Source organism: Muntiacus reevesi, chromosome 19, assembly GCF_963930625.1.
Source record: "Muntiacus reevesi chromosome 19, mMunRee1.1, whole genome shotgun sequence".
NCBI lineage: Eukaryota > Metazoa > Chordata > Mammalia > Artiodactyla > Cervidae > Muntiacus > Muntiacus reevesi.
Window position 1 is genome coordinate 36,105,574 of NC_089267.1, and position 27,497 is coordinate 36,133,070.

At 37.8% G+C, this 27,497-nt stretch overlaps 1 protein-coding gene across 2 annotated transcripts in view; it reads left to right on the forward strand.

The window, feature by feature from the left end:
• The window catches only part of LAMA4 (laminin subunit alpha 4), a 146,155-nt gene that overhangs the window by 106,176 nt on the left and 12,482 nt on the right, over positions 1–27,497 (forward strand). For both annotated transcript variants that reach the window (XM_065911803.1, XM_065911804.1), the window contains exons 16-31: positions 378–494; positions 2,069–2,248; positions 4,283–4,422; positions 6,592–6,768; positions 7,459–7,604; positions 8,043–8,205; positions 9,095–9,228; positions 9,692–9,863; positions 12,576–12,707; positions 13,834–13,976; positions 16,024–16,162; positions 16,616–16,753; positions 18,757–18,890; positions 19,950–20,114; positions 22,971–23,124; positions 26,506–26,693. In XM_065911803.1, coding sequence (XP_065767875.1) covers positions 378–494; positions 2,069–2,248; positions 4,283–4,422; positions 6,592–6,768; positions 7,459–7,604; positions 8,043–8,205; positions 9,095–9,228; positions 9,692–9,863; positions 12,576–12,707; positions 13,834–13,976; positions 16,024–16,162; positions 16,616–16,753; positions 18,757–18,890; positions 19,950–20,114; positions 22,971–23,124; positions 26,506–26,693 — 2,422 coding nt within the window. The remainder of the gene's footprint in view (positions 1–377; positions 495–2,068; positions 2,249–4,282; positions 4,423–6,591; positions 6,769–7,458; positions 7,605–8,042; positions 8,206–9,094; positions 9,229–9,691; positions 9,864–12,575; positions 12,708–13,833; positions 13,977–16,023; positions 16,163–16,615; positions 16,754–18,756; positions 18,891–19,949; positions 20,115–22,970; positions 23,125–26,505; positions 26,694–27,497) is intronic.

Below are 27,497 nucleotides of genomic sequence, written 5' to 3' on the forward strand. Positions count from 1 at the left end.
ATTGGCATTCTATGTTTATATCATATTCAGGATATTGCAGATGACAGCATTGTACAAGGGGCTTCTCTGATAGCTCAGTTGATAAAGAATCCCCCTGCAATGCAGGAGACCCCAGTTTGATTCCTGAGCCAGGAAGATCCGCTGGAGAAGGGATAGGCAACCCACTCCAGTATCCTAGCCTGGAGAATTCCATGGACTATCTAGTGCATGGAGTCGCAAAGAGTCGGACATGACTGAACGACTTCCACTTCACTTCATTTCCATGGTACAAACCAGAATTTTTTTTGCTGGAATAGATTTGACCACACACACACCCACCCCCCCCCCCCCCCGGCTTCTTTGCCCTACTTGTACTTCTTTTGGTTTCTTCGCCACAGGCAGTGATGAGGCAGTGGTGGACACCAGCAGGCGCGTGGGTGGAGCCCTAGCAAGGAAGAGTGCTCTCAAAAACAGATTAAATGATGCCATTAAAAGACTACAAGCCGCAGAGAGAGGTGAGGATCTCAAACAAAACTTAAGCTCATCCATTTGTTCACTAATATTAAGGTAAACCTCTGAGGAAAGAGTGATTCCCTGCTTATTAATCTTTTTATAAATAATATTGCTTTCTGATGACAAAAGAAACTTTGTCACACACACACACACACACACACACACACACACACACACACACACACACACACACACACACAGTCCTGGAAGATAATAAAAGCTGTAGCTACATCACCTAGGGATGACAATTAAATTTAAGAGCATTATCCTCCAGTTGTGTGTGTGTATGTGTGTGTGTGAATGAGATCAGGATGTTTATACTGTTGGGTAACCTACTTTCTTGTGAACATCCTTTTTTACTAACAAATAAGCCCTAATTTGGTTATTGGGTTTCTCTGGCCCCAGCAGTACAGCTGCTGTCTGTTACATGGCTTGTCTTTCTTCTAGTGCAAGCAGAGAGACCCCCTAGCCGGAGAGGGATACAAGAGCACTCATGTTGCCTAATCTGAAACTCTGGGGGTATCTCAGAAAGATCTGATGGGAAGCAGATGGGCCTTTCCCGGCATGGTGAAAGTTAGCACATTACTGCTGGATGTGGTGTTTCACTGCACGGAGCAGATCCAGCAGCAGTACCACAGGACACCGCAGCCCTGGCCAGATGGGTCTCGTCGGCAGCATCAGAGCTACTACATGCTAAGCACTGGGCTGCATTTTACAAACATCATCTCATGTGGGAAAGCATTGCTTTTAGGCTGATGTGAACCCCGAGGCTTGTCAAGTTTGGGGAGCTTGCTCTGAAAGGTGCAGCAACACAAAGATGATGACCCAGAATTCAAAACCACACCGTCAAGAGTTCAGAGCCTGAGAGGTTGAGTTAAATATTTCTCTGGTTAAAAAAAAATGAAGCTAAACCTCATCTAAGGGATTTTTAGTTGTTTTTACTATGGAAGTAATGCATGCCCATTGTAGAAAAATTAGAAAATATAGATAACAAAAGAGAAAAAACAAGAGAAATCTGTTATAATCTCATTATCTAGGAAACAAACATTTTGTTGTAAACTTGTTTTTATTTTAAATATATGACTTAAAAATTGCACTGTAGATCTCTTTTGAAACTTACTTTTCTTATTCAAAAATACCTTTTCTTACCAGTTTATGTCTGTACTAGAGCATCATTTTTATGGCAGAAAGTGTCCTACAGAGATGAAAGTGATATTTACAGTGAATTTCAGGCAAACATTTTATGAGTTAGTATCTCATGCACATTTTGTATAGTTTTCTCACCAGGTCTCTAACCTGAAGTAATATTAAAAACTACCTCTAATTTGGAAATGTTTTAAATGAACTACATGATTTTATTGAGACTTTAGAGTCTTTCAGTCTCACTTGTCAATACTGTTTACAGTATTCTTATTCGCCTAACTTACACCATGATTAACATATGTGTAAAGTTCTCAGTTTGACTGAAAAGCCTGAATTTGAGGTCTGTTTCATCCCAGTGATTAAATGAATATTTATGATCCCATCAAAGGCCCTACTTCTTTGCAAAATAAATGTCCTTGTGCTCTGTGTGAAGGTGATGCTCAGCAGCGCCTGGGTCAGTCCCAGCTGATCACCGCGGAAGCTAACAAGACCACAATGGAAGTCCAGGAGGCAACCGCCCCGATGGCTACCAATCTAACCAACTGGTCACAGAATCTTCAAAGTTTTGACTCTTCTGCTTACAACACTGCCGTGGACTCTGCCAGAGATGCAGGTATCACCTAGCAACTTCACAACTTGCATCCAATTGGGGAACTGGTCATTTATTAAACCCTGCATGTCTTTCCTTAAGAAGCAGTTTTTTTTTCGTTTGAGTTTTAGATTAGAATGTTGTAGAAGTTAGCTTGTGTGCTTAGTCGCTCAGCCTTGTCTGACTCTTTGTGACCCCATGGACTGTAGTCCACCAGGCTCCTCTGTCCAGGCAAGAATACTGGAGTGGGTTGCCATACAAAACAAGTAAATAAAAAAGCATATTGTAATATGAGAGTTCATAAAGACTCTAAAGTGGCTCCATTTCTCTGAGAGAACTGATGGGAGAGAAACCCTGTTTTGTACACATTTTCATAACCAACATTTAATGTAATACTTTAAATATACTCTACTGCTTTTAATATTAAATACTATGTTAAATGTTAAATGACTATATAACAATAGTCATTTTATAGTATGGCTCTTGTGGTTAGTGATCCAAATAACATATATATACATCTATATTAATAAACACACTAAACTGATAGTAGCTTATTATTTACCTAATATCTTTCCTTTTGTTGGAGAAGCAGTTTTTTTCCTAAGTACAGAAAAGAGATGTTTCCTAGGTTCTCACTGAAATATTCTCCTGAAGTAGGAAAGTGAAAGTAGCTCAGTCGTGTCCGACTCTTTATGACCCCATGAACTGTACAGTCCATGGAATTGTCCAGGCCAGGATACTGGAGTGGGTATCCGTTTCCTTCTCCAGGGGATCTTCCCAACCCAGGGATCGAACCCAGGTCTCCTGCATTACAGGCGGATTCTTTACCAGCTAGCCTCTGCTGCTGCTGCTGCTGCTGCTGCTAAGTCGAGACAGTTGTGTCCGACTCTATGCGACCCCATAGACGGCAGCCCACCATGCTCCCCCGTCCCTGGGATTCTCCAGGCAAGAACACTGGAGTGGGCTGCCATTTCCTCCTCCAGTGCATGAAAGTGAAAGTGAAAATGAAGTCACTCAGTCATGTCCAACTCTTCGAGACCCCATGGACTGCAGCCCACCAGGCTCCTCTGTCCCTGGGACTTCCCAGGCGAGAGTCCTGGAGTGGGCGCCAGTGCCTTCTCTGGCTGAGCCCCTTGGGAAGCCCTGTTTTCCTGAATCTGAGTTTAACTTGGCTCCAGGAATAGGGTTGCTTTTGCTCAACTGTTCATGCTCAGTGACCATGCCCTGCCCTTAGCCAGGAGTTTGCCCAAAGGTATTTGTTTTCTACTCCAGTGGTTCTCAAACACGAGTGTGCCTCAGAACCACCTGGACCCCATCCCCATATTGCTGGTCTGGGGACCACACATTGAGAACCACTGCTTCAGTCCTTGAAACTTTTAAGAAAGCTGTGCTATTCTCTGTTCTGGGTTTTTTTCATCAAGTTGTATCCTCGTGATTTGTGCTCTTTTCTCTCTGTAAATTATATATCCCCTCCTCCCCTTCCCCCCTGACATACAAAAAGAAAGTAACTTTAAAAATCAGTATGGTTTGCTCATACTATCACCTTTGTCTAGGATCATAGATCATGACTCCCCAACCCCCAGCCTTCGCATAACTGCCACTTTTCTGGGCACGCTCCCTTATTTCTTCCATCCAGCTCTGCTTCTGCTGGGACCACTGCAGTGGCATTGTGATGTATGAACAGGCATCTTAGGAAAAAGCCTTCCCACCCACCCTGCCTTGCCCAGCATTTCTTTTGACCTGTTATATCAGAAATGTGAGCAGAACTTGTGCTCTTTAGTGAAACATCTGTGTGTTTGTCATAGGTCCTGCCTTTTAGAAATGTACATTGTATGTCAGCTTGCTCTGCATACAATTTATCAATCAATATGTATTGTAAACATCGAGGCATAGGAACTGATTATGTTTTGGACTAAACTATTAATTTTTTAGAATTAAATATAGCTTCTTATAGTTCTACCAGAAGTAACCATGCACTTGTTGTCTCTTCACCTGATTGCTGAAGTAGACTTAACTACTGATGTATCTACTCATATGATTCATTTTTGTTAACCACAGTTGGAAACCTGACAGAGGTTGTCCCTCAGCTCCTGGATCAGCTTCGTACAGTAGAACAGAAGCGGCCTGCAAGCAATGTTTCCGCCAGCATCCAAAGGATCCGAGAGCTCATTGCTCAGACCAGAAGTGTTGCCAGCAAGGTAACCAGTGAAAAGAGTCATTATCAGTCACTCGGTGATAAGGACAGCAGGAGGCTGAGCTTAGATCCTTGGGCAGCTTCCAGAGCTGGAAACTTTCTACTCTATTATCCAGCTTGATAGTTCTCAGCTCCATCTGTTCATTGCACTCAGCAAGGAGATTTGAAAACCAAACTAATTCCTGGTCCCAACCATAAAGCAATAATCAGACTCTCTAAATGAGGGCTCAAAACCTGTGCTTTTTTTTGAAGCTCCTCAATGATTCTAATGTGTAGCCAAGATTCAGAGGTATACATTTAGCCTAGGCAACATAGCTCATAGAGCAAAAGGAATAAAAGAAGGCCAACCCCAGTTAAAGACTCAATTTTATTATTACTATTTATTATCCTAACAGCTATCTTTGTGTAATTACTAAATGGAATATTCTTGCTCATTTGCCTCTGCAAAGAATTCTCTGGCACAGCATAGATGATAACGAAAGTTTTACTGACCTCTCCACAGGCTTAACATATAGCAGCTAAACTGAACAATTTCAACAAAGTCCCCATTCTGACATGCTATACAGAAGCAACACAACACCATAACTTGTGCTAGCATTGATAGGAAATATCCTAACACAACAATTAACATTTTCACTGTGAATCAGCAGGGCTTATTCTTGGCCAATTTTCTAATTTGTTTTTTATTCATTTATAGACCAGCATGATTTTTTTAACAACCAAACTATATGGTTTTATTTTCTCAATTGCGAGTCAACCTGAACAGACTATTGGCCCTAATTACTGACAGAATTAAGAATTGGAAATCAACTGTTTTGTAATGAAGGAAATTATTATTGCTAAATATACCCAACTTTTAAATGATATATGGTAATTAGCTGTAAGCCACAAATCACCCTTTAGATACCTTGGAGAACATTTCAAAAAAGATTTATTATCAGTAAATGGCATATCCAAAGCTAGGTTTCTGTGAATACCTTCTTGTACTTTTATTTCTATGGAGTGGAATTTAGGAGCCTTAATCACCTAAAACCGTTTTCTGAAGAAAGTCCTGGCAGTGCCTTTGGGAACCCACACAGCTCCCCAAAGGGAGATGCTTTCTAATACAGATAGATATCTTTTTCAAACTCTCAATTTTTACAGACTTTAACCCCATATACTACTTGATTATTTACTAAGATGTATTGCATTCTTCTCAACTGGCAACATAGGACAGCTGCACTTCAGGCACTTGGAAATATAATCTTGAACTCACTGGCTATCAATATTAACTAAATGTTAGTCAATTGATATAATATATCTAATTCATAAATATTTGCATAATGGCGTGAATATACACAGTCCATCCACTTCTGAATATTCTGAAAATCACTTTGAATCAGACCAGGTCAGCATGTTATATTGGGTCTCTTAGAAATGCATTTTCTGAATTGTGCTTCATTGTGATGCCTTTCTAAGGATCATTACAAGGAATATCTTAATGAAGTCATCATTACAGTTATTATGATAGAGCCAGACACTGGAAAATACTTTATAGTTACCTTGTTTCATCCTCTTAACAAATCTTTTCTCCTCGTTTAACAATGAGGAAACTGCAGGTTAAGTGATGTACTCATGGTTCCATAGCTAATAAGTGGTAGAGCCAGGTTTCAAGACCCCATATAACACTTCGAAGCTAGGTCTAGACCCCTCCCAACTGCCTAAACATGGTCTAGGATACTACTCACAGCCCCACCAGTGCTTCTCTTTTGAAGACCCTAGGGAGAAGGTCCTAGCTGTATTAGAACCCAAGATTAGTTATTATTCTCCTGACCAATTAGTTGTTAAATATATGGGCCTTGTGAATTGGATAACAAAGTATCCTTTCAAGCTGTTTAGTTCACTTTAACCAAATACCTAGCTCATTGTGGACTTCATATTTACCCTCATTCTTAGACCTACTTTGTTGCCTTTTTGTTTTGCTTTCTTTCACCTAGCTTTAAATTTAAGCTGTATTATGTTCTTTAAATCCTTTCTCCAACAAGATGAGGACATAAGTAAACAACGGCTTGGAGGTCATGAGTAGAGCTCAGAGACCTCGTAAGAAATGAGGGAAGCCCACTGAGAACCATGGGAAAACACTATGCCCATTTCTGTACTTCTGCATTTTAATGAAATAATTTTCTAACCTAAGATCCAAGTCTCCATGATGTTTGATGGCCAGTCGGCAGTCGAAGTGCACCCCAGAGCCAGCATGGATGACTTAAAGACCTTTACATCTCTGAGCCTGTACATGAAGCCTCCTCCTGTGAAGCAACCAGAACTGGCTGGGACTGCAGATCAGTTCATCCTGTACCTCGGAAGCAAAAACGTAAGAGCAAGTGGTTTTAAAAGATGGAATTACATTAAAAGGAAACATAAGTGTTTTTCTCTTGCCTCAAAACAAAACTACCTGTGCAAACAAACAAAATTCCCATTCTAGCACCTCAGAAGGTGTAGATCAGAAGGCCAAGACTAAAGTGGCAATTCCTTCTTTGTGTGGGACAGGTAATTCTTCCTCTGTGGGGGATATTTCTGTGGTTTCCTCATATCACCCTCACACTGCAAACTCAGGAGTCTGAATGCTGCATCTCAAAGACATCCAGAGTACAGAGACTTAACTATATTTAATGCTGAACCCTGCTTGAAGATATAAAGCAGTCAGTATTGGCAGGCGGCGTTATATTCCCAGATTAATGAAGCAAGGTTAGCACCCTCCGCGCAGCCATCAAATGTCCACAAGCCTGAAGTTGCTTGGCTTCCTGTCCAGGGTATACTTGGACAGGCACAGAGGGGTGGGCGGGGGTGGGTAGTGGGCAGGGGCCTCACACTGATGCAGCCATAGGGAGGCCGGAAAGGAGGAGGCACTACCCAGTCTAACAGGCACTTTGGTAATAATTCAAGCCAGAGTGCCTTATATACAGCCAAACATTTAGTTTGCTAATTGTCCTTTAAAGAAATGAGAACAAAAGTTGATATTCATTCATATGAATTTTATTTATGAGACTTCTTAACATTTCAGGCCAAAAAAGAGTACATGGGCCTTGCAATCAAAAATGACAACCTGGTGTACGTTTATAATTTGGGAACTAAGGATGTAGAGATTCCCCTGGACTCCAAGCCTGTCAGTACCTGGCCTGCTTACTTCAGCATTGTCAAGATTGAAAGGTAAAGTGAATCCATGACGCAGGGCTGATCTGCACATTTCATAAGAAATCTACTGAATGCGCTCAGGCACACACAGATACATACACACAGTCTTTCTGTGGATGTTGCTCCTCTTTCTTCCATTATTTACATATTTCTTCACAAGTGCCTTGGTAGGAAACAAAAAGTTAGAAAAAATAGTCATCACTTCTAAATAGAAATCTGATTATTAGTCATTTTTTTTAAAAAAAACCTGGCCAATCCACAAATCCAGTTCCAAGGTGGAATGTGGTTTTTCCCCTTCCCATGGTTGTTGACATTCTATAAATGCTTATGAAAATGACAAAATCAAGTCACCAAGTCTGTGATGAAGGGGTTTTCACATTTTGACATTTAAAAAATAAGTCTTTTATACAAATTATCTGGCTACTAAGGAGTGAAAATTCTTTATCTGAACAGGGTAGGAAAACACGGAAAGGTGTTTTTAACAGTTCCAAGTCTAAGTAGCACCGCAGAGGAAAAGTTTATTAAAAAGGGGGAATTTGCTGGAGATGACTCCTTGTTGGATCTGGATCCCGAAGACACTGTGTTTTATGTTGGGGGCGTGCCATCAAATTTCAAGGTGAGCTATCCAGCCATATTTCAACTTAATTGCAAATCTACAATGATTGTTTTTAGAAGTCCATAACACCTACAGTGACTCTGGGTTGATTGGAAACCTTGATACCTTAAAAATAGAGTTTAGGTCAGTGGGTGGTAGAATTCTGAATCAGGGTCTGTAAATATGCTGTGTAAATCTGATCTCTGCTACACATATTTTCACAGTGTCAAATACTTTCATGCCATAGCTAAAACTTGAATATCAAATGTGTTTCATCCTGATACATGCATTTATAATTAATATTACCCCACCTACTGTAATAATGCCTGTGCCTTGTAGGTTTATAGCTAGTCTTTAGGTTCACAGATGACAGTTTCAAAAACTTAGTTATTTTAGCTGATACACAAGCAGGAAATGAAATACCTGGGATGCGGGGGGGTAGGATCTAGGGAGACAGTTGAGACCTGATGAAGGGCAGATTCAGGAAGGGCGCAAGAAGATAAGGAGTTGATCTACGATTTCAGGTGCACGATTTCAGTAACTAGGTACTCACTAGTTAGAGGCACATTATTGAATTTTTCTGAGAGTTACTTTATCTCATTTTATGTGAGGACAGGAATACCTACCTCATGGAGTTAGTGTGAGGATTGACTTTGGTCATGAATCCACTGTCAGGTGAGTGACTGGCACATAGTGTATGCTCAGTAAACCCACACCCTCTCTGCTAAGATGTGAACAACTGAACAGTCATTCTTAATCTGAATGGTTTGGCATAGAATAGACACAAACTCGGGTCTAGAATGATATTTCTGTCAATGGGATGGTCCCCTTGACCTTTGTCTCCCAGCCTGATCTGTGTGGACTGGATGAAATGTAGTCATGGGAGAACTGACTTCACTTTGTTTCACAGCTCCCTGCTAGCTTAAACCTGCCTGGCTTTGTTGGCTGCCTGGAATTGGCCACTTTGAATAATGATGTGATCAGCTTGTACAACTTTAAGCACATCTATAATATGGACCCCTCCAAATCAGTGCCCTGTGCCAGGTAAGAGCATGCTAAGAGCACTAAAAATTTGATGGCTATGCAAGAGCTGCAGATAGGACAAGTGTGGGTCATTATTCAGTTTTTCAGTCTTTTCTTGGGGAAAAGAAATTTTGAAACTGCTTAATAGTCATTCATGTAAACAACTTTTCAATTCCTCTCTATCATAATGAGCATGCACAATTATTAAAAAGTTAAACTCCTAAATTGCAGCTTTGGTTTTGGATAACAGAGACTAGGGTCTCACTAGAACCTTCTGTTATCTTAGCACACAGGGTACTAAGAAAAAAAAATCCATCACAGTTTTTTTTTTAATGCTTCTTTATGTCTCACATGCAGACATCAGGACTTCATTTAAATGCTGTAAGATCAGTGGAAAATGTCATGAGAATGGGCTGAAAAGAACCTCACTTGAAAGCATAACAGATACTGTCATGTTTATATGATCCCTGCATTTTTATTTCAGAGACAAACTGGCCTTTACGCAGAGTCGGGCTGCCAGCTATTTCTTCGATGGCTCTAGTTATGCCATAGTGAGGGATATCACAAGGAGAGGGAAGTTTGGTCAGGTGACTCGCTTTGACATCGAAGTTAGAACACCAGCTGACAATGGCCTCGTGCTCCTCATGGTCAATGGAGTGAGTGAAAAGTCCCAAATCTTCTCCCTTATTGCCTTTACTTTCCTCCATGCATGTTTCTAGGCACCTTCCCAAGTTGAGTGTGTCATGTTATAAAACTGAAGGTTTAGTTTATACAGCAAAATTGGTTTTCTTTTCCTGTAGGGACGTGATGTCAGCAGTAAGTAAAAGCAGCCATGAAATGGCATTTCCTTGCACTATATTTTTAGATGTATATTAAATATAATACATTCAATAAACTAAGAAAACTTTGATGAAAATCAGCACCAAGATCTAAATCAGCATCAGTTCAGTCACTCAGTCATGTCCAACTCTTTGCATATGTCTACAGAAATTTAGCACTTAACTTTTTAAATCATATGCCCTAATCAGTTAAAAAAGAGTTTGCATGCTTAACATATGTGTGTGTGTATATATATATATATGCATTTCTTTATTAATGATATACAGGTACTATATATGAATATAATATTCAAAACTAGGAGAAATATAATTTATATAAATATAAAATGTTGAAATAAATGCAAGTTTAAAATGGTGGTAGTGGTTCAGTCGCTAAGTCGTGTCCAACTCTGGCGACCCCATGGATTGTAGCCCTCCAGGCTCCTCTGTTCATGAGATTCTCCAGGCAATAATACAAAGAAGTTTAAAAAATTATTTTTATTTTGCTAGTGACACAAAAATTATTAATGGTAGTGTTAGTGAGAACCATGTAATTAAATATGTTTTAAGTATTTTTTAAAGTCACATTAAATTCTTTGTGATACTAAAGTCTTATCATGAGTTCAGTTTATTTCAGTACTAAGTGTTACTGGCTATCATAACTAGACAAGATACCTCATATAAATAAAAATGTAGGAAGTATATCATTGGCTATGCTTAGTAAATCATGATATCGTTATTATTTCATTCACTAATTGGCAGAAGTTGTCTTTGAAAATAGCTGGCACATTTTCATCTTCCCTGACATCAGTTCTTGGAAGTTAATCAGATAGTGTATCATTTTGTAAACTTTAACAAAAGAATTCAAGACCATTAAAAATCTTCATTTGAAAAACTTTTAAACTTTAAAAAAAAAAAATTCCAAAAAAGCTTTAGTAGTGTAGATATGAGAGTTTTTATGGTAGTACATAAAAACATGAAAACTTACATTGTTTTCATCAGCAAATTTACATAACAGTAGAAAATTTTTCAGATTTTTTTTAAAAAAACATCTCTCCAGAGTGCAACTTTCTTCCCCACCAAAATAGTTTCTCTTTCATTGTTAAAATGCCCCTACCTTGAAACAACAGATCAAGTATATTTTTTCAGTAGCTAGTGGGTTTCATACTACTAAAAGACATTTGTTATCACAAATAAAGGTCAATAAGTTTAGAATAATTCATTTTACAAAGCAAATGTGTAATGCTCTTGAAATTTGACCACATTTTTAGTAATTTGTAGGAAGTAATCTGAAAATATCTATGTGTGTCAGAATGTTTTCACATCACAATATTTCAATAGAAAATCATTATAAATATTCTATTATTAAGTGGCCTTATTCATAAACCCATGTAACCAGGCACCCATAAACTGCAGTAACTGCAATAGGCTAAACACAAAGAAATCAGTGCAGAACGGGTCAAGGGTCGAGGCCCACCTTGAAGTGTGGAACTTCATTCTCAAAGTGTGAATCTGAATCCTGTGAAAACCCACTCAAATGACAAAATGAAGGCCCAGAATATGTATTAAGTATTAAATATGTATTAAATATTGAAAGTTGGCTTCTCTATTTTAGAGTTTCAAAATGAGTATAAATAGAAGTTAAAATGTTTTCTTTCTATCCCCCAGTGGATTGTGTACCACATTCTTAGGAGTATATAAACTCTGTCCAAGAGATCACTTTCAGCGAAATATGGACTTTACCGTCACCAATTCAATGGACATAAATCTGAACAAACTCCAGGAGATAGTTAGGCTTGGGGAGCCTGGCGTGCTACATGCAGTCCATGGGGTTGCAAAAAGTCGGACACGACTTAGCGACTGAACAACAGCCATAATACTTTATTCTTCATATCCACTGAATTCTTGTGTCTATGAACTATCTTCTAAAACAAGCAAGCCTGACCAGCAAATTACTTGAGTGTCATAGAATTACTTTGGTTGTTGAATATCATGTGGTCTAAGTACATCATAATTCCATGTTTATTTATGTAAACATAAATAAATTCCAGTGTTACAGAAGTGGGCCTTCTTTTCCTTTTATCCATATTTACTGATAATTTTCCAAGATTCTTTTCAGCATACCTTGGAACTATTTTTAAGTGGTACCAATTTTGCTTTTAAAATGAAATGTAGTCACATCTGTTGGCCTGTCACAACTTTCAAACATTGCCTTAAAATAGGGCCGTTGAATACATATGGCCTATAGTAATCTGTTTTCAAGATTGTTAAAAATCAATAAGGTAAATTTAAAATTTCATTAATTCACAAGTCACAACATTAGAAGATAATTGTTTTAAATTGTGTGTGAATATTAAAACTTTGGTATATGAGATGTAACTGCTGATCTGGATGTAGTTTTGATTTTTATTTCATAATAAAAATTTCATGAGACTTCCGTAGTCTTCAGTTTCAATAGTAAAGAATATAGTGTTATTTCTCAAATTCAACTAAACCTGCTCTTTCATAATAGCATACTCTCATGTCTACAACTTTTTTTCTTCTCCACAGACTATGTTTTTCAGCCTGGAAATGCGCAATGGTTACCTACATGTGTTCTATGACTTTGGGTTTAGCAATGGCCCTGTGCATCTTGAAGACACATTAAAGAAAGCTCAAATTAATGATGCAAAATACCATGAGGTACTGATCATTGCAGTTTTAATGCTTTGTTTTATTTGTATTTGGATCTATTGATCTAATCACATGATCAAATGAGATAGGTGAGAAAGTAATTAAACTGACCACTTTCACATATAAAAACCAATGAAGGGCCCTCATATACTCAACTCCAGGATAACATTTGCTTCAAAAGAGTGGACATTTTTGTCACATTGGAGTTTCCAATAAAAGATTCAGTGAAGATACATTTTAATTGCTTCATTGATCAAAAGATTCCTGTTGATATTCAATATATTGATTATGATGGCACTTCTGTACATTTGTTGAAAATGATAATAAAGATACACAGCTATTTTGTTTTTGCTTTTTCCTTGAGTCCCATTAAATATAAAAAGAGTAGATATAAATGAAGAATTTCCTTTTTAAACCTTTCTCCAAAACTTAGAAAATAGTAACACAGATTTTCTTATAAAATGAGAACCCACAAAGAATGCTCATCTGTCTTGACACAGATATGCAGTATACTAATATTTCATCTGTTTTTACTAACAACTACTTTAAATCTGTACTTTAATACAATATATAAAAGTCATAGTATCATCTAAGTTGAACTAAAATGCAGAGTAGGGGCTATATTTCTCTTTTCAGTTCAGAGTCCATAGCCTTCATGAAGGTGGTTTACAATAGAAGAATATGTAAACTATTTCTCTGACTAGAATTTTCCCACATTCATTAAAGCTTATTATGTCACCAAAAAATGACACCTGGCAACATGCAGACCAGGGTCCAGAAGGCACCTGTTTGCACTTTTTTCCTGAATCCCCTCAAAGGAGAAAAATATTAATTAAAAAGTTGGTCTCAGAATTTTTCTTGGGCTAGCTGTGAATCCATATGGAATCCTTCTCTAGCAAATGGGAACTTATGGTAATATGACTAACAGTTTTCATGTCTGTGAGTAACGAAGGAAGAGCTATTGCCCATTTTGTAAACAAATAAGTGTAAGATCATGGAGGCCCAGCTGCTACAACATAATTAAATAATTATGAATAATAATTAAATTATTATTAAATAATTAAAATACATAGCAGTCTTCAAAAAGCTGATTGTTAAGCAATGATCAGAACTTATTATGTATTATTTCTCCCAGATCTCAATCATTTACCACAATGATAAGAAAATGATTTTGGTAGTTGACAGACGACATGTCAAGAGCATGGATAATGAAAAGATGAAAATACCTTTTACAGATATATACATTGGAGGAGCTCCCCCAGAAATCTTACAGTCAAGGTAAGCTCTTCTATTCTTGTTGAGCTGTCTGTTCCTAATGCACTGGGCTGAGGACTCAGCATGCAGGAGCGGTGTAGTAAATGTTTGACCTTCCCACCTAATACTTCTGTGCACACGTACAGGAGTACACACAGAGTCATATACCTGTGTGCCCCGTGCAGCCAGTCCCTGTGACCCCCTTAAATTAGCATCAGGCAAACATGATCTACAAAAGTCTGTATTTACTACTCTTAGAACGTAGTCCCATGCAGTATTTCTCATCCACAAAGGAGAGGTGGAGCATGTGTGAAAGCAAAGAGGTGTTGTGTCCATTTACTTTTGTTTTAGTATTAGTTTAGAGTTATTTGAACTCTCAAATAGTATCTGAGAGTAAACCAAAATTTTAAGCCTGCCCCAGGAGATATGAATTAAGTATGTTGTCGTTGTTGTTTCGTCGATAAGTTGTGTCTGACTCTTTTGTGACTCCATGGACGGTAGCCTGCCAGGCTTTTCTGTCCATCAGATTTCCCAGGCAAGAATACTGGAGGGAGCTGCCATTTCCTCCACGAGGAGATCTTCTCCACCCAGAAATCGAACTTATGTCTCCTGCATTTGCAGGCAGATTCTTTACTGTTGAGTCACCAGGGAAGCCTCATGAATTAAGTATGTGTGCATGCTGAGTCTCTTCAGTTGTGTGAACTCTTTGCAACCCTATGGACAGTAGCTCACCAGGTTGCTCTGTCCATGGGGTTTCCCAGGCATGAATGCTGGAGTGAGTTGTCCTGCCCTCCGCGAGGGGATCTTCCCGATTCAGGGATCAAACCTATGTCTCCTGCTTTGGCAGGCACATTCTTTACCACTAGCACTGCCTGGGAAACCCAAATTAAGTATAATGAAATATTATTCTGATATATTCAAAAATTCAGCTATCTCTTATTACAATCAGTTCATAGCATGAGAGATCCTGAACTGAGAGACAGCATTAGTCACTCTCAACCCTGGTTCCCATTAGAATGACCTGGAGACTGTTTATAAACGTCACTACCCACAGTCATTCTCCAGAAATGCTAATTTTTCTGGGATAAGACCTCCAACTTTAAGCTTATTTTCCAAACTAGATATCCTCAATTCCTTCAGCCATGTCACTTGGGATCTTTAACCATTGTGGTTGCTATATGTGCACCTTAATCTATCAATTAGCATGTCATCCAGACATGATCTTGTGAGAGCAGAATACAGTGGGACTGTTACCCCTTAGTTTGGTCAGTGTTCATCTAAAATACATTGAAGTCATTGTAACTTACTCAGAATTAACTTCATATTCATTCAGTATCCAAAATTATGTTCTTGGGGACTTCCTATCTATTAGACATAGTGATGGGTACTGTTTTGAGCAAAATGTCGTCTTTGATCTTAAAGATAAAGGATTTCTCACTTTCCTATTGCTCCAAAATCCGAACATTCATTGAAAACTTCTCTATCCTTGGTTGATTATTGTGTTGCAAATAAGACATGTAAGTGGGTTCATGACTCAAGTAGGATTAGTGGACAACTGAAGACCTGGGTTCGAATCCTAACTTTCTGCTTGTGACATAGGAAAAAAAAAAGACTTAATATTTCTTAGTTTCATTTTACAGATAAACCATGTGAAACTGCCAAGAGTTCACAGTTTTTGACCTATACATATGTCAGTTCATTATCGTTCAACTTATTAATCAGCTATAAAAGGGAAAGAATAGCATCACCAGCTAACTTACTGAATTGTTATAAAGATAAAATGAGCTGATTTAAGTTAAAAGATCTTGAAAACTATAAAGAAGTAAACAAATTGACCCCATAAATAAAGCTGTTCTGTATGCAGAATAAAGCTGTTCTGTATGCAAAGATTAGAAATTACTGTGTGCTTATGAAAGAAAGCATGAAAATGGGAATAACTGTAAAGCTATTAAAAATAACTGTAAATAAAATCTAATTTTACATTCTGCATATGTAGGGTGACATCATCATCACCTCCACCACCATCATCATCATCATAGCTGTATCAGTAAAGATTGATTTTCTTTTCCAGGACCTTAAGAGCACACCTTCCCCTAGATATCAACTTCAGAGGATGCATGAAGGGCTTCCAGTTCCAAAAGAAGGATTTCAATTTATTAGAACAGACAGAAACCCTGGGAGTTGGCTATGGATGCCCAGAAGACTCTCTCGTAAGTACACAATTGAAAGGTTTTTAATAAATAGACAAGAAACTTACCTCTCTTAAAAGCTGAAAAAACTCTTTTCTCTGTGATCCTGTGTACCCCTTGGGTTCCTTTCTGCCACCAGCAGACAGAAGGATCATTAGGTTAAAAAGGCTTATGGGAATCCTCTGGACTTGTCCAGTTGCTTCACCCTTCAATGGCTGGGGCTCCAAAGCCCAGAGAGGCTACATGAGCATCTTCACTCACTCACAATGGAGGAAGTAGGCAAGCTGAAACCCCATCTGTTAATAGCATACAGAAGGAAGGTTAACAGGCCTGAATTCTAGCATAAGCCAGAAATTAAAACATAACTATTAATATAGGAGCTAGCAGATAAGGTCTTTGGTATGTAGGAAATGGACATTTTAGGCATTTGATAATTATCACAAACTCTATATTCATACTTTCTTTGGCACACAGATATCTCGCAGAGCATATTTCAATGGACAGAGTTACATTGCTTCAAGTCAGAAAATATCTTTTTTTGATGGCTTTGAAGGAGGTTTTAATTTCCGAACGTTACAGCCAAATGGATTACTGTTCTATTATGCATCAGGGGTAAGTATTTGTTTTTTGTGGTGGAAACTTCTTTGTGGTAATTGTTTTGCCTATTAAAAATCCTTCTAAGCACATTAAAAGTAATTTTCAATTCAGATTAATTTTGACTCCTGTACACACATGGAATGTCTCATTTCAAACAGTTTGTAAAATATTGTAAATATATCATATGGGAGTTTTTAACCTGGGCTTCATAAACCTCCCTAAGGAGTTCATGAGAGAATTCAGTGGATCTGTGAACTAGGTGAGAAAAAATTAAATATTTTCTCTAACTAAAATTTAGCATTTTCTTCAATTGTGAATGTCAGCAACAAACCACAGTAATATTAGCAGTACCTATGATTTTGTCTTTAGTAGAAATTAAAGGTATTTTTCATTTCATGTTATAGTTGTCATATATATCTAAAAATACCATTTTTGTTTATTGCTACTTCTAAATTAAAGTAGTTTTTAGATCTGCTACTAGATTTGATTATTTAGCACCTTAATGTAGAAGTACATATATATCACATATTTATTATTTCAGTATTTTGAAACTGTATTTCAATATAATTGGTTTCCTTTGTATTCCTACATATTTTGTTGAGCGATTTTAAAATATTTTATGAAGGAGCCCATATGTGTCACCAAACTACCAAAAAAGTCACAGCACAAAATATGTTAAGAACCTCAGTGTATATATACAGTACTAACATATGTGTGACTCAAACTATTTATGAAATAGTTTTTGAATTTGCTGTAGAACTTTAGCTACAGTCCATGGGTAGCAGTCCTTGGGGTCGCAAAGAGTCAGACACAACTGAGCTACTGAACTGAACTGAACAAAGATACACTAATACTATGTGAACAATAAAGTAACATTTATAAAAGTTTGGTGACCTTATTTATGTTGAGATCTAACTGTAGAGAGAGATTGAGGCCCATATCGGAGAAGAAAAGGAAGACTATCATTTTGCCAATATTTTAAGGAATATTGCCAGACAATAAAGAAATTCAGAAAAATAGATATTAACTTCTGCTATTTTTTAATTTTTCTGCCTCTGTAGATGGAAAGTGAAACTTTTTTTTCTTTTTTTCTATTCTTTTTTTTTTTAATTGGAGGGTAATTACTTTACAGTATTGTAGTGGTTTTGCCATATATTGACATGAATCAGCCATGGGTGTACATGTGTTCCCCATCCTGAACCCCCCTCTCACCTTCCTCCCCATCCCATCCCTCAGGGTCATCCCAGTGTACCAGCCCTGAGCACCCTGCCTCATGCATCGAACCTGGACTGATGATCTGTTTCACATATGATAATATACATGTTTCAGTGCTATTCTCTCAAATCATCCCACCCTCGCCTTCTCCCACAGAGTCCAAAAATCTGTTCTTTACATCTGTGTCTCTTTTGCTGTCTTGCATATAGAGTCATCGTTACCATCTTTCTAAATTCCATATATATGTGTTAGTATACTGTATTGGTGTTTTTCTTTCTGACATACTTTGCTCTGTATAATAGGCTCCAGGTTCATCCACCTCATTAGAACTGATTCAAATGCATTCTTTTTAATAGCTGAGTAATATTCCATTGTGTATATATACCACAGCTGGAAAGTGAAACATTTTTAAAAGCCACAATAGCAAAATAACTCTTGCCTAGTCATCTCACTACATCCCCAAGGAAATTAAAATACTGGTTTTTCAAAAGTGAGGCTGATGACAGAAGAGCAATGCTTGAGTAAAGAAAGTAACTGACACTGGGATAGCAGCTCCTTAGCATGACAACATCACCTGAAATTTTCAGTTCAGATACAGGAAATTCCTCTTTCCACTGAAATGTGTCTAAGTTTACAAGTAACATAACAATCCAGGCAATAGAGTATTTTCTTGGCTGTTCATAGAAATAGTTTTTCAAGCAAACCTCTCATGTGTTGTGTGTTCCTCTAAGCAGTCCCATAAGTAAACGTTGAAAACATACCCACCTTGTGGTATTGTTAAAACACCTGTGCTTGCATTTCAGCCAGACGTGTTCTCCATCTCATTGAATAATGGCACCGTGATCATGGATGTGAAGGGCATCAAGGTGCAGTCCGCAGATAAGCAGTACAACGATGGGCTGTCCCACTTCATCATTACCTCCGTCTCCCCAGCAAGGTATCGCTCCTCACTTTATGTTCTTTCCACCAGGTGGCTTTACCTGTAGGACATGAATTCGTCCAGTGACCACTACTAATAATAGACTATCTCTTATTACCTTTCTAGTGTTTAAAAAAACGGTAGAAGGAACAACTTACTTTTTTAAAAAATTGCTGTTAATTTTTAAAACATGCCAAATAAATTACTATAAAATTAATTAACAAGTATATAAAAATTTTCCCAGTGAAACCATAAGCTATTATTTCCTTGAGGGAAGTACCAGTACATACCACTGAAACTAAATGGAGTGCAGTGTTTTGTACATAGAATAACTTAACAAGCAACAGGTTTCATTAGGTTTTAATTAAACAATTGAGAAAGTTACATTTATGGTCACATTTTAAAGTGTCTTTGGAGAAGGAAATGGCAACCCACTCCAGTATTCTTGCCTGGAGAATTCCATGGACAGAGGAGCCTGGTGGGTACAGTCCATGGGGTCACAAAGAGTCAGACATGACTGAGTGACTAACAGTTTAACTTCACTTTAAAAAGTCTTAACTTTATCTTTAAAGTGTGTGATACTGTATTTCTCTTTCATAAAAGGAAAATTCTTTCTGTAAAAGCAATGAATTTTCTGTTGCAGACTGCTCCTATTCTGCGTCCATTCCTGGGGAGCCCTCCCGTTAAAAGAAAATGTTAATAGGTCGTTTCAAGATACCATTTCCAATCACTGTCAATGTGCTTTAGAATGAAAATAGCTTCCCACAAATAAGATTAAATGATCACCACGATTTATGTTCTGATTTTTCCACACCAAAAATAAAAGAAGTTTCTGATGACTAGTCATTCGAACCTGCTTCTATGAGTTTAAATTACAGCCATGATTTGGAGAGCCTTTTCTGCATATAGAAATATTCATCCGTTTTATCCTGAGCCTCACAAAGATTCTGGCAACTTGTTATCTTGTCATTAACCAAATGTTTCATTTCCCAATTCCATGAGAAAGCATATACCCTAGAACGAAACTCAAGCAATACGTTAGCCTTGTAGTGCTTAAAAAAGCTTTTTCCCTTACAGATATGAGTTGATAGTAGATAAGAGCAGACTTGGGAGTAAGAACCCTACCAGAGGGAAAGTGGAGCAGACCCAAGCAGGTGAAAAGAAGTTCTACTTCGGCGGCTCACCCATCACTCCCCAGTATGCTAATTTCACCGGATGTATAAGTAATGCCTACTTCACCAGGTACAGTATTTTTAGTATTCATAAATCTGCATGATCAGTAAAGACGTTCAAGTTGATAATTAAAACATTTACCTTATTAAAACTATGAAAGAACTATGAAATATTGGGGGCATAAGAGGGTAGTCATTAAATGCTTGCATGTGCTTGAAAAACTGACACACGGTTTGTGTGTAAGTTTTTTGCCTTTTAATTTTTGTATGGCATCGGCTAAGTATGCCTTTGTTTCTTCAGCTGCAAAATGCAGATAATAATAGGGCCCACTTGGTAAACTTGTTATGAGGATTAATTGAGATAATGTACATAAAGCACATAGCATACAGCAACTGTGAATATTAAATGTGGTTATTTCTGTACTTACTGTCAGTGGTACAATACAGAGCAACATATCCAAATCATCCTCACCAGTTTAAGGAAGTCTTTTTTATATTAATTTAATGCATGACTATTTTTTCATTAATTTTCTCTTGTTGAAATTTCGTTGATGTACAATATTATGTTAGTTTCAGGTATACTACATAGTGATTTGACATCTGATTGTTGTTCAGTCTCTAAGTCAGGTCTGGCTGTTTTCAGCCCCATGGACTACAGCACACCAGGCTCCTCTGTCCTCTATTATCTCCTTGAGTTTGCTCATACTCATGTCCTTGGAGTTGGTGTTGCTATCTAACCGTCTCATCCTCTGCTACCTGCTTCTCCTCCTGCCTTCAATCTTCCCCAGCATCAGGGTCTTTTCTAATGAGTCGGCTCTTCACATCAGGTGGCCAAAGTATTGGAGCTTCAGCTGCAGCATCAGTCCTTCCAATGAATATTCAGGGTTGATTTCCTTTAGGATTGACTGGCTTGGTCTCCTTGCAGTCAAAGGGACTCTCAAGAGTCTTCTCTAGCTCCACAATTCAAAAGCATCAATTCTTCAGTGCTCAGCCTTCTTTATGTGTTCAACTGTCACATCCATACATGACTACTGGAAAAACCATAGCTTTGACTATACAGACCTTTGTCAGCAAAGTGATGTCTCTGCTTTTTAATATGCTCTCTAGGTTTGTCATAGCTTTTCTTCCAAGGAGCAAGCCTCTTTTAATTTCATGGCTGCAGTCACCATCTGCAGTGATTTTGGAGCCCAGGAAAATAAAATCTGTCACTGCTTTCACTTTTTCCCCATATATTTGCCATGAAGTGATGGAACTGGATGCCATGATCTTAGTTTTTTGGCTATTGAGCTTTAAGCCAGCTTTTTCACTCTTCTCTTTTGTCCTCATCAAGAAGTTCTCTAGTTACTCTTTACTTTCTGACATTAGAGTGGTATCATCTGCATATCTGAGGTTGTTTCTATTTCTCCCAGCAATCTTGATTCCAGTTTGTGATTCATCTAGCCTGGCATTTCTTATGATGTACTCTGCATATAAGTTAAATAAGCAGCGTGACATTATACAGCCTTGATGTACTCCTTCCCCAATTTGGAACTAGTCCATTGTTCCATGTCCAGTTCTAACTGTTGCTTCTTGACCCACATACAGGTTTCTCAGGAGACATTTGCATATATGAAGTACTCACCAAGATAAGTCTATTAACCATCTGTCTCCATACTGTTATTATAATATTATCAACTATATTCCTTATGTTGTTTATTACATGCCCATGGCTTATTTATAAGTGGAGGTTTTTACTTCTTAATCCTTTTCACTAATTTTGGACTCACACCTCCCCTTCTGCATCCACCCATTTGCTCTCTGTATCTGTGACTCTGTTTTGTTGTTTGTTTTGTTTTTTAGATTCCACTTTTAAGTGAAATCATATAGTCTTGTCTTTCTCCATCTGACTTATTTCATTTAACATAATACCCTCTAAATCCATCCATGTCACAAATGGCAAGATTTAATTTTCATGGCTAAATAATATTTCATATATATATACATACTCCATCTTTATCCATTCATCTATCAGTCAACACTTGAGTTGCTTCCATATTGTGGCTGTTGTAAATAATGCTGCAGTGAGACTAGGGGTGCATGTATCTTTTTCAAATCAGTCTTTTTGTTTTCTTCTGGTAAATACCCACCAATGGAATTGCTGGATCATATGGTAGTTTTTTTTTAATGTTTTGAGAAGCCTATTTTCCATCGTGGCTGCACTAAGTTACATTCCTACCAACAAAACGTGAGGGTTCCCTTTTCTCCACATCCTCACTAACACTTATTGTATCTTGTCTTTTTTATGATAGGCATCATGACAGGTGAGTGGTATCTCTTTGTGGTTTTGATTGGCATTTCCCTGATGATCAGTGATGTTAAGCATCTTTTCACGTGTCAATTTTCTGTCTTTATGTCTTCTTTGGAGAAATGTCTGTTTAGGTCCTGTGCCCCCTTTTTCAATCAAGTTGTTTGGTTTTTATGTTGATTTGTGTGAGTTCTTCGTGTATTTTTTATATTAAACCCTTATCAGATATATTGTTTGCAAGTATCTTCTCCCATTCGGTAGAGTACCATGTTGTTTTATCCTTAACAAAGACGATGAGAACCCCCTGAGTTCAGAAACATGCAAGGGAGGAATTTAATACAGATTAAATAACACCGATGAGGTCCTCATTATCCAGGACATGGTCAGGGAAGGCATGTTCCTCTGTCAGTGTGCTGGTGCCAGGCACAGAGTTGTTGGTTAATTGGTTAAATGATCATTTAAAGGGTTCTAGTTAAGATAGTGGTTGATGGATAAAGACCCATCACATACATACACACACACACACACACACACACACACACACACACACATTAATTGCTAAAGTTCTTTGACTTCCACAGCTTCATCATGTAATTCTCAACAACATTCTTAAGATTTTTCTTTCCTCTGTTACAAACACAGGTTGGATAGAGATGTAGACGTCGAAGATTTCCAGCGGTATTCTGAAAAGGTCCACACTTCTCTTTATGAGTGTCCCATTGAGTCTTCACCATTGCTTCTCCTTCACAAAAAAGGAAGAAATTCCTCAAAGCCTAAAACAAATCAGAATAAAAAGGTAAAAGATAATGCTGCGCCAACTTCTAGATCGCCCTTGTATTCCACACATACATTCTAGTCACTGGTGCTTTATTGAATTTACTCATTTGCAACTGTGTTTGTATGAAAGATATGATTTCTGTAGTATCTGATATTGCAGTTTACCAGATTTGTTGTATCAGTTCTTATTCCCAAAGAAACAGTTTGAATAAGCTTTTGCTCTTACTTCCAACTGCTTTTCATTACAGTGGTTAAAATTGCTCTGTATTTTATATAAAAATATATACTATTTACTGTGATCATTCTCTAGTATCATTTGTTGTTGCATAACAGCCTCTAGTTTCTGTCACAATCCTAGAAATCATTGGTTTCTGATCTTACCTTGTTTTTCCCTCCTTCCTTGACCTTCCTTTTAACCACTCACATCCACAATTGATCTGTGCCATCACCTAGAGTGACTTTGCATTCAAAATCTTGAGTCTTAAATTGCAGTCACTGATGACTATTCTCTCATTCGTTTTACACCTAGCATGTACATTATTTGCCTTCATTACAAATGAAAGTCCAGTTCCTTCTCATTCTTTCAGTCTGACCCTCCCTACTCCGTCCTGGCCCAATGTAAACAATGCCATCAAGTGCTCCCATCCTGGTCCCAGCCTTTGTCGCCTCTCATCTGAATTACTGTAACAGCCTCCCAGCAGACCGCCCTGTTTTACCCTGTTCCCCGATAGTATATTTTCAGCACACAACCAGATCCTTTTAAACATGCCTCATCATGTTACTTCTGTGTTCAAAATGGCCCTCCCACTGCACTCAGAGTAAACGCTGAAGTTCCTACAGTGTCATAAGAGGCCCTTGTTCTCACTCGCTCTTCTCCTCCTATTGATCTACCGGCTGTTTCTAGAACAAGCCAGGTACACTCCTGCCTCAAGATCCTCCCTTGAGCTTTTCTCTTACCTAGACCATGCTTCCCCCAAATATCTGCATTGACAGCTTCTCCTCAAGGATTGCCCAACTCTCATCTGATCAGTGAGGCCAGCCTTAATCCCTATTTTATTTTATTTGTTTTTTTAATTGAAATATAGTTGTATAATGTTACATAAGTTACGGGTATACAGTATATAATGATTCACGATTTTTAAAGGTTGTACTCCATTTATAGTTAATGTAAAATTTTGGCCATAATCCCCATGTTGTACAATATATCCTTGTAGCTTCTTTTATACCTAATAGTTTGTACTTCTTACTCTCCACCCTTGTATTGCCCCTCGCCACTGGTGACCACTAGTTTGTTCTCTCTCTGAGTCTGCTTCTTTTTGTTATATTCACTAGTTTGTTGTCTTTTTTAGATTCCACATATAAAAGATACTCCACAGTATTTGTCTTTCTCTGACTTATTCACTTAACATAATGCTCTGCAAGTCCACCTATGTTGCTGCAAATGGCAAAATTCTGTTCTTTCTGTGACTGAGTAGTGTCCAGCGTGTGTGTGTATGTGTATAATGTATGTATCTTCTTTATTCATCTCTTGATGGTCTTTTAGTTTGATACCATATCTTGGCAGTTGTAAACAATGCTGCTGTGAACATTGGGTATATGTGTCTCTTCAAATTAGAGTTTTTGTGTTATTTTTGGATATATACACAGGAGTGGAATTGCTGGGTCATATGGTAGTTCTGTTATATTTTTAGTTTTTTGAGATACCTTCATACTACTTTCCACAGTGGCTGCACCAGTCTGCATTCCCCCCAACAGTGTAAGAGGATACCTTTTCCTCCACATCTCACCAATTCATGTTCTTTTCGATGATAGCCATTCTGACAAGTGTGAGGTGATATCTCACTGTGGGTTTGATGTGCATTTCCTTAATTTCTTGGATTTGCCTGGAACACAGACTTTTGGGGGGGGTCTTATCTTTTTCCATATGAGATTAAGAGTTTTGGGCTCCCTCGTGGTCTAGTGGTTAAGAATCCACCTGCTCACACAGGGGATGCGGGTTCAATCCCTGGTCTAGGAAGATCCTACACGCTCTTCGCTTGCCCCAAGTAGAGAAAGCCCGTGCACAGCCACGAAGACCCAGCACAACCAAGACATATATATACATAGTCAGTCTGTTCCAGTCTGTATTACAATATTGTTTTATGGAAATTCCACACTGCTTTGTTTGACTAGTAGAATTCCCCCTATACTTCCAGGACTACGGTGGATTTATTTTTATGTGTATAGTTCTTCTGACATTTCGATGGGAATTAGGGAGGGGGAAAGCTATGTGCGTTCATTCTGCAATCCTGAATCAGAAATTGTCCTCTCTCCTCTGATCCTGCGTCTCAACCTGACTCGCTGTGTTCTCCAGCTCTCCCTAGCTCCAAATATTTCCTCTCTCTCCATCCTTACTTTATTGCAAGATTTCTTCCCAAGTGGATCAGATCAGGCCACTCCCTGCTTTTCAGACCTGTGGTGCTTCTCATCACCTAAAATATAAAACCCCATCCTTTACCAAGTCATCTAAGGCCCTTCCTATCCAGCTCCAGCCTGTCTTCCAATTTGTTGTTTAAAAACCAAATCAATTATCAGTCCTTAAAAAACAGGAACCATGTCTCACTCACCTTTCTGTTCCCCACCACACACTACCTGCTGAAGGCACGCAGAAACATTGGTTTTCTTTTTCTTCTTCACTCCTATTAGGTACTCAGTAAACATTTGCTTGAATAAATGAGTAAATGACTGAACGTTCAGATTTACTTGCATTTACTTTTGCTTCAGAAACTTGACTAAATAACCATTAAATATTAGTCTGTAGTTTCAGAACTGTAAATTTTAAAATCAATAGTGCAATTTTAAGAGCACAAACTAATTTTTTAAAATTGTTCTATATCCTGTCACCTAAGTTTGCTACATATCTTACCACCCAAAACATTCTTAAAAAAATATTTTGAAGATGTTACTAAGCTTTTAACTTTTTATGCAGGATATATAAATAATAATATGTGTATTCAAGTGGTATTGTTACGTATGATATGAGGATTTTATTTATTGAGTCTCTCAGGGGTCTTTATTGCCAATTTTTTCATTTTCCACCATTGATTAAAATGTGCGTTTAATTTAATCTCAGAACACTTGTCTCTATGGGTTCAGTATTCAAATTGTTTTCAGACTGTGAATGGGAATTTGGGGTTTGTTAACATACTCTGTTGTCATCTGTTACTGCTGCAGCTACTGCTGGCATTTGCTATGGTAGTAGAGGAATGGAGAGGTCTGATATTTTACGAGTGTAATATGTACAAAGAATATACACTTTAATTATTTAATGATCATTGTTAATGATAAAAAATTAAAAGTGAATTTTTGCTACTACTATGTCAGTTTTATCCCTTAAATGAGTCATTTCCTATGCTTACAGGGAGAGAAAAGTAAAGATGCTCCTTCGTGGGATCCTGTTGGCCTGAAATTCCTGGAGAGGAGTGTTCCGAGAGACTCACACTGCCAGCTTTCCAACAGCCCTAGAGCGATAGAGCACGCCTATCAGTACGGAGGGACAGCCAACAGCCGTCAAGAGTTTGAACACCTAAAAGGAGATTTTGGTGAAAAGTAAAGTAACACACTATTCGTTTAGAAACTCGATGCCATGGCTGGGCTTCATCCTTACTTACCATATTTTCTTCGTTTCCCTATAATTTTTCTGTGCTGCTTTAATCTTGTTCTTTTTTTCATCAAAACAAATACTAAATAGCACATGATTCATACTGCCCAATAAATAACATTCTCAGTGACTTTCTTCCCAAAAGTAAGGTGCATATAACAGCATTGTCCTAGGAGTTTGCTGTACTTAATGAAAAAGAAAAGACAATCAAAGAAAGGAAAATGGGGGAAATTTTAAATGACTTATCATCTAACCTTACTGTCACCTTCCCTTTCTGACACAAATTGATTTCAGACTGTAAGTGGGAATGCATCTGAACTGCTGGAAGGTTAATAAGGAAAGACACTAAAAATACAAATGCACTGTGTCTCTGTTGACCCTCAAGCTATCTCTAAAGTTCATCGCCTCTTCCTGTTGTTTCACAGCTCTCCAAGTTATTTAGGATTATTTAAGATTTCTTTTAAAGTATGTAGCACCCAGATACTCTTATCTAGCTCTTTCAGACATTCATACCACCAGTGGATTCAATAAGAAACTCCTAATTTCCTATTTTCCTAATAGGCAGAATCAGTATTTTGTATTCTTCTGGAAAAATACAGAGTTAATCAAACTGGAAATTAGCTTAATAAATGTATCTTACCTGTGGCCTAAAGCTGAATTTCTAGAAAGTTTATATGAGTTCTACACATTCTGGTAGCTGTATTTAGCATGTGATATCTATTGATTAATTTTTATGGGGAGAAAACTGAATC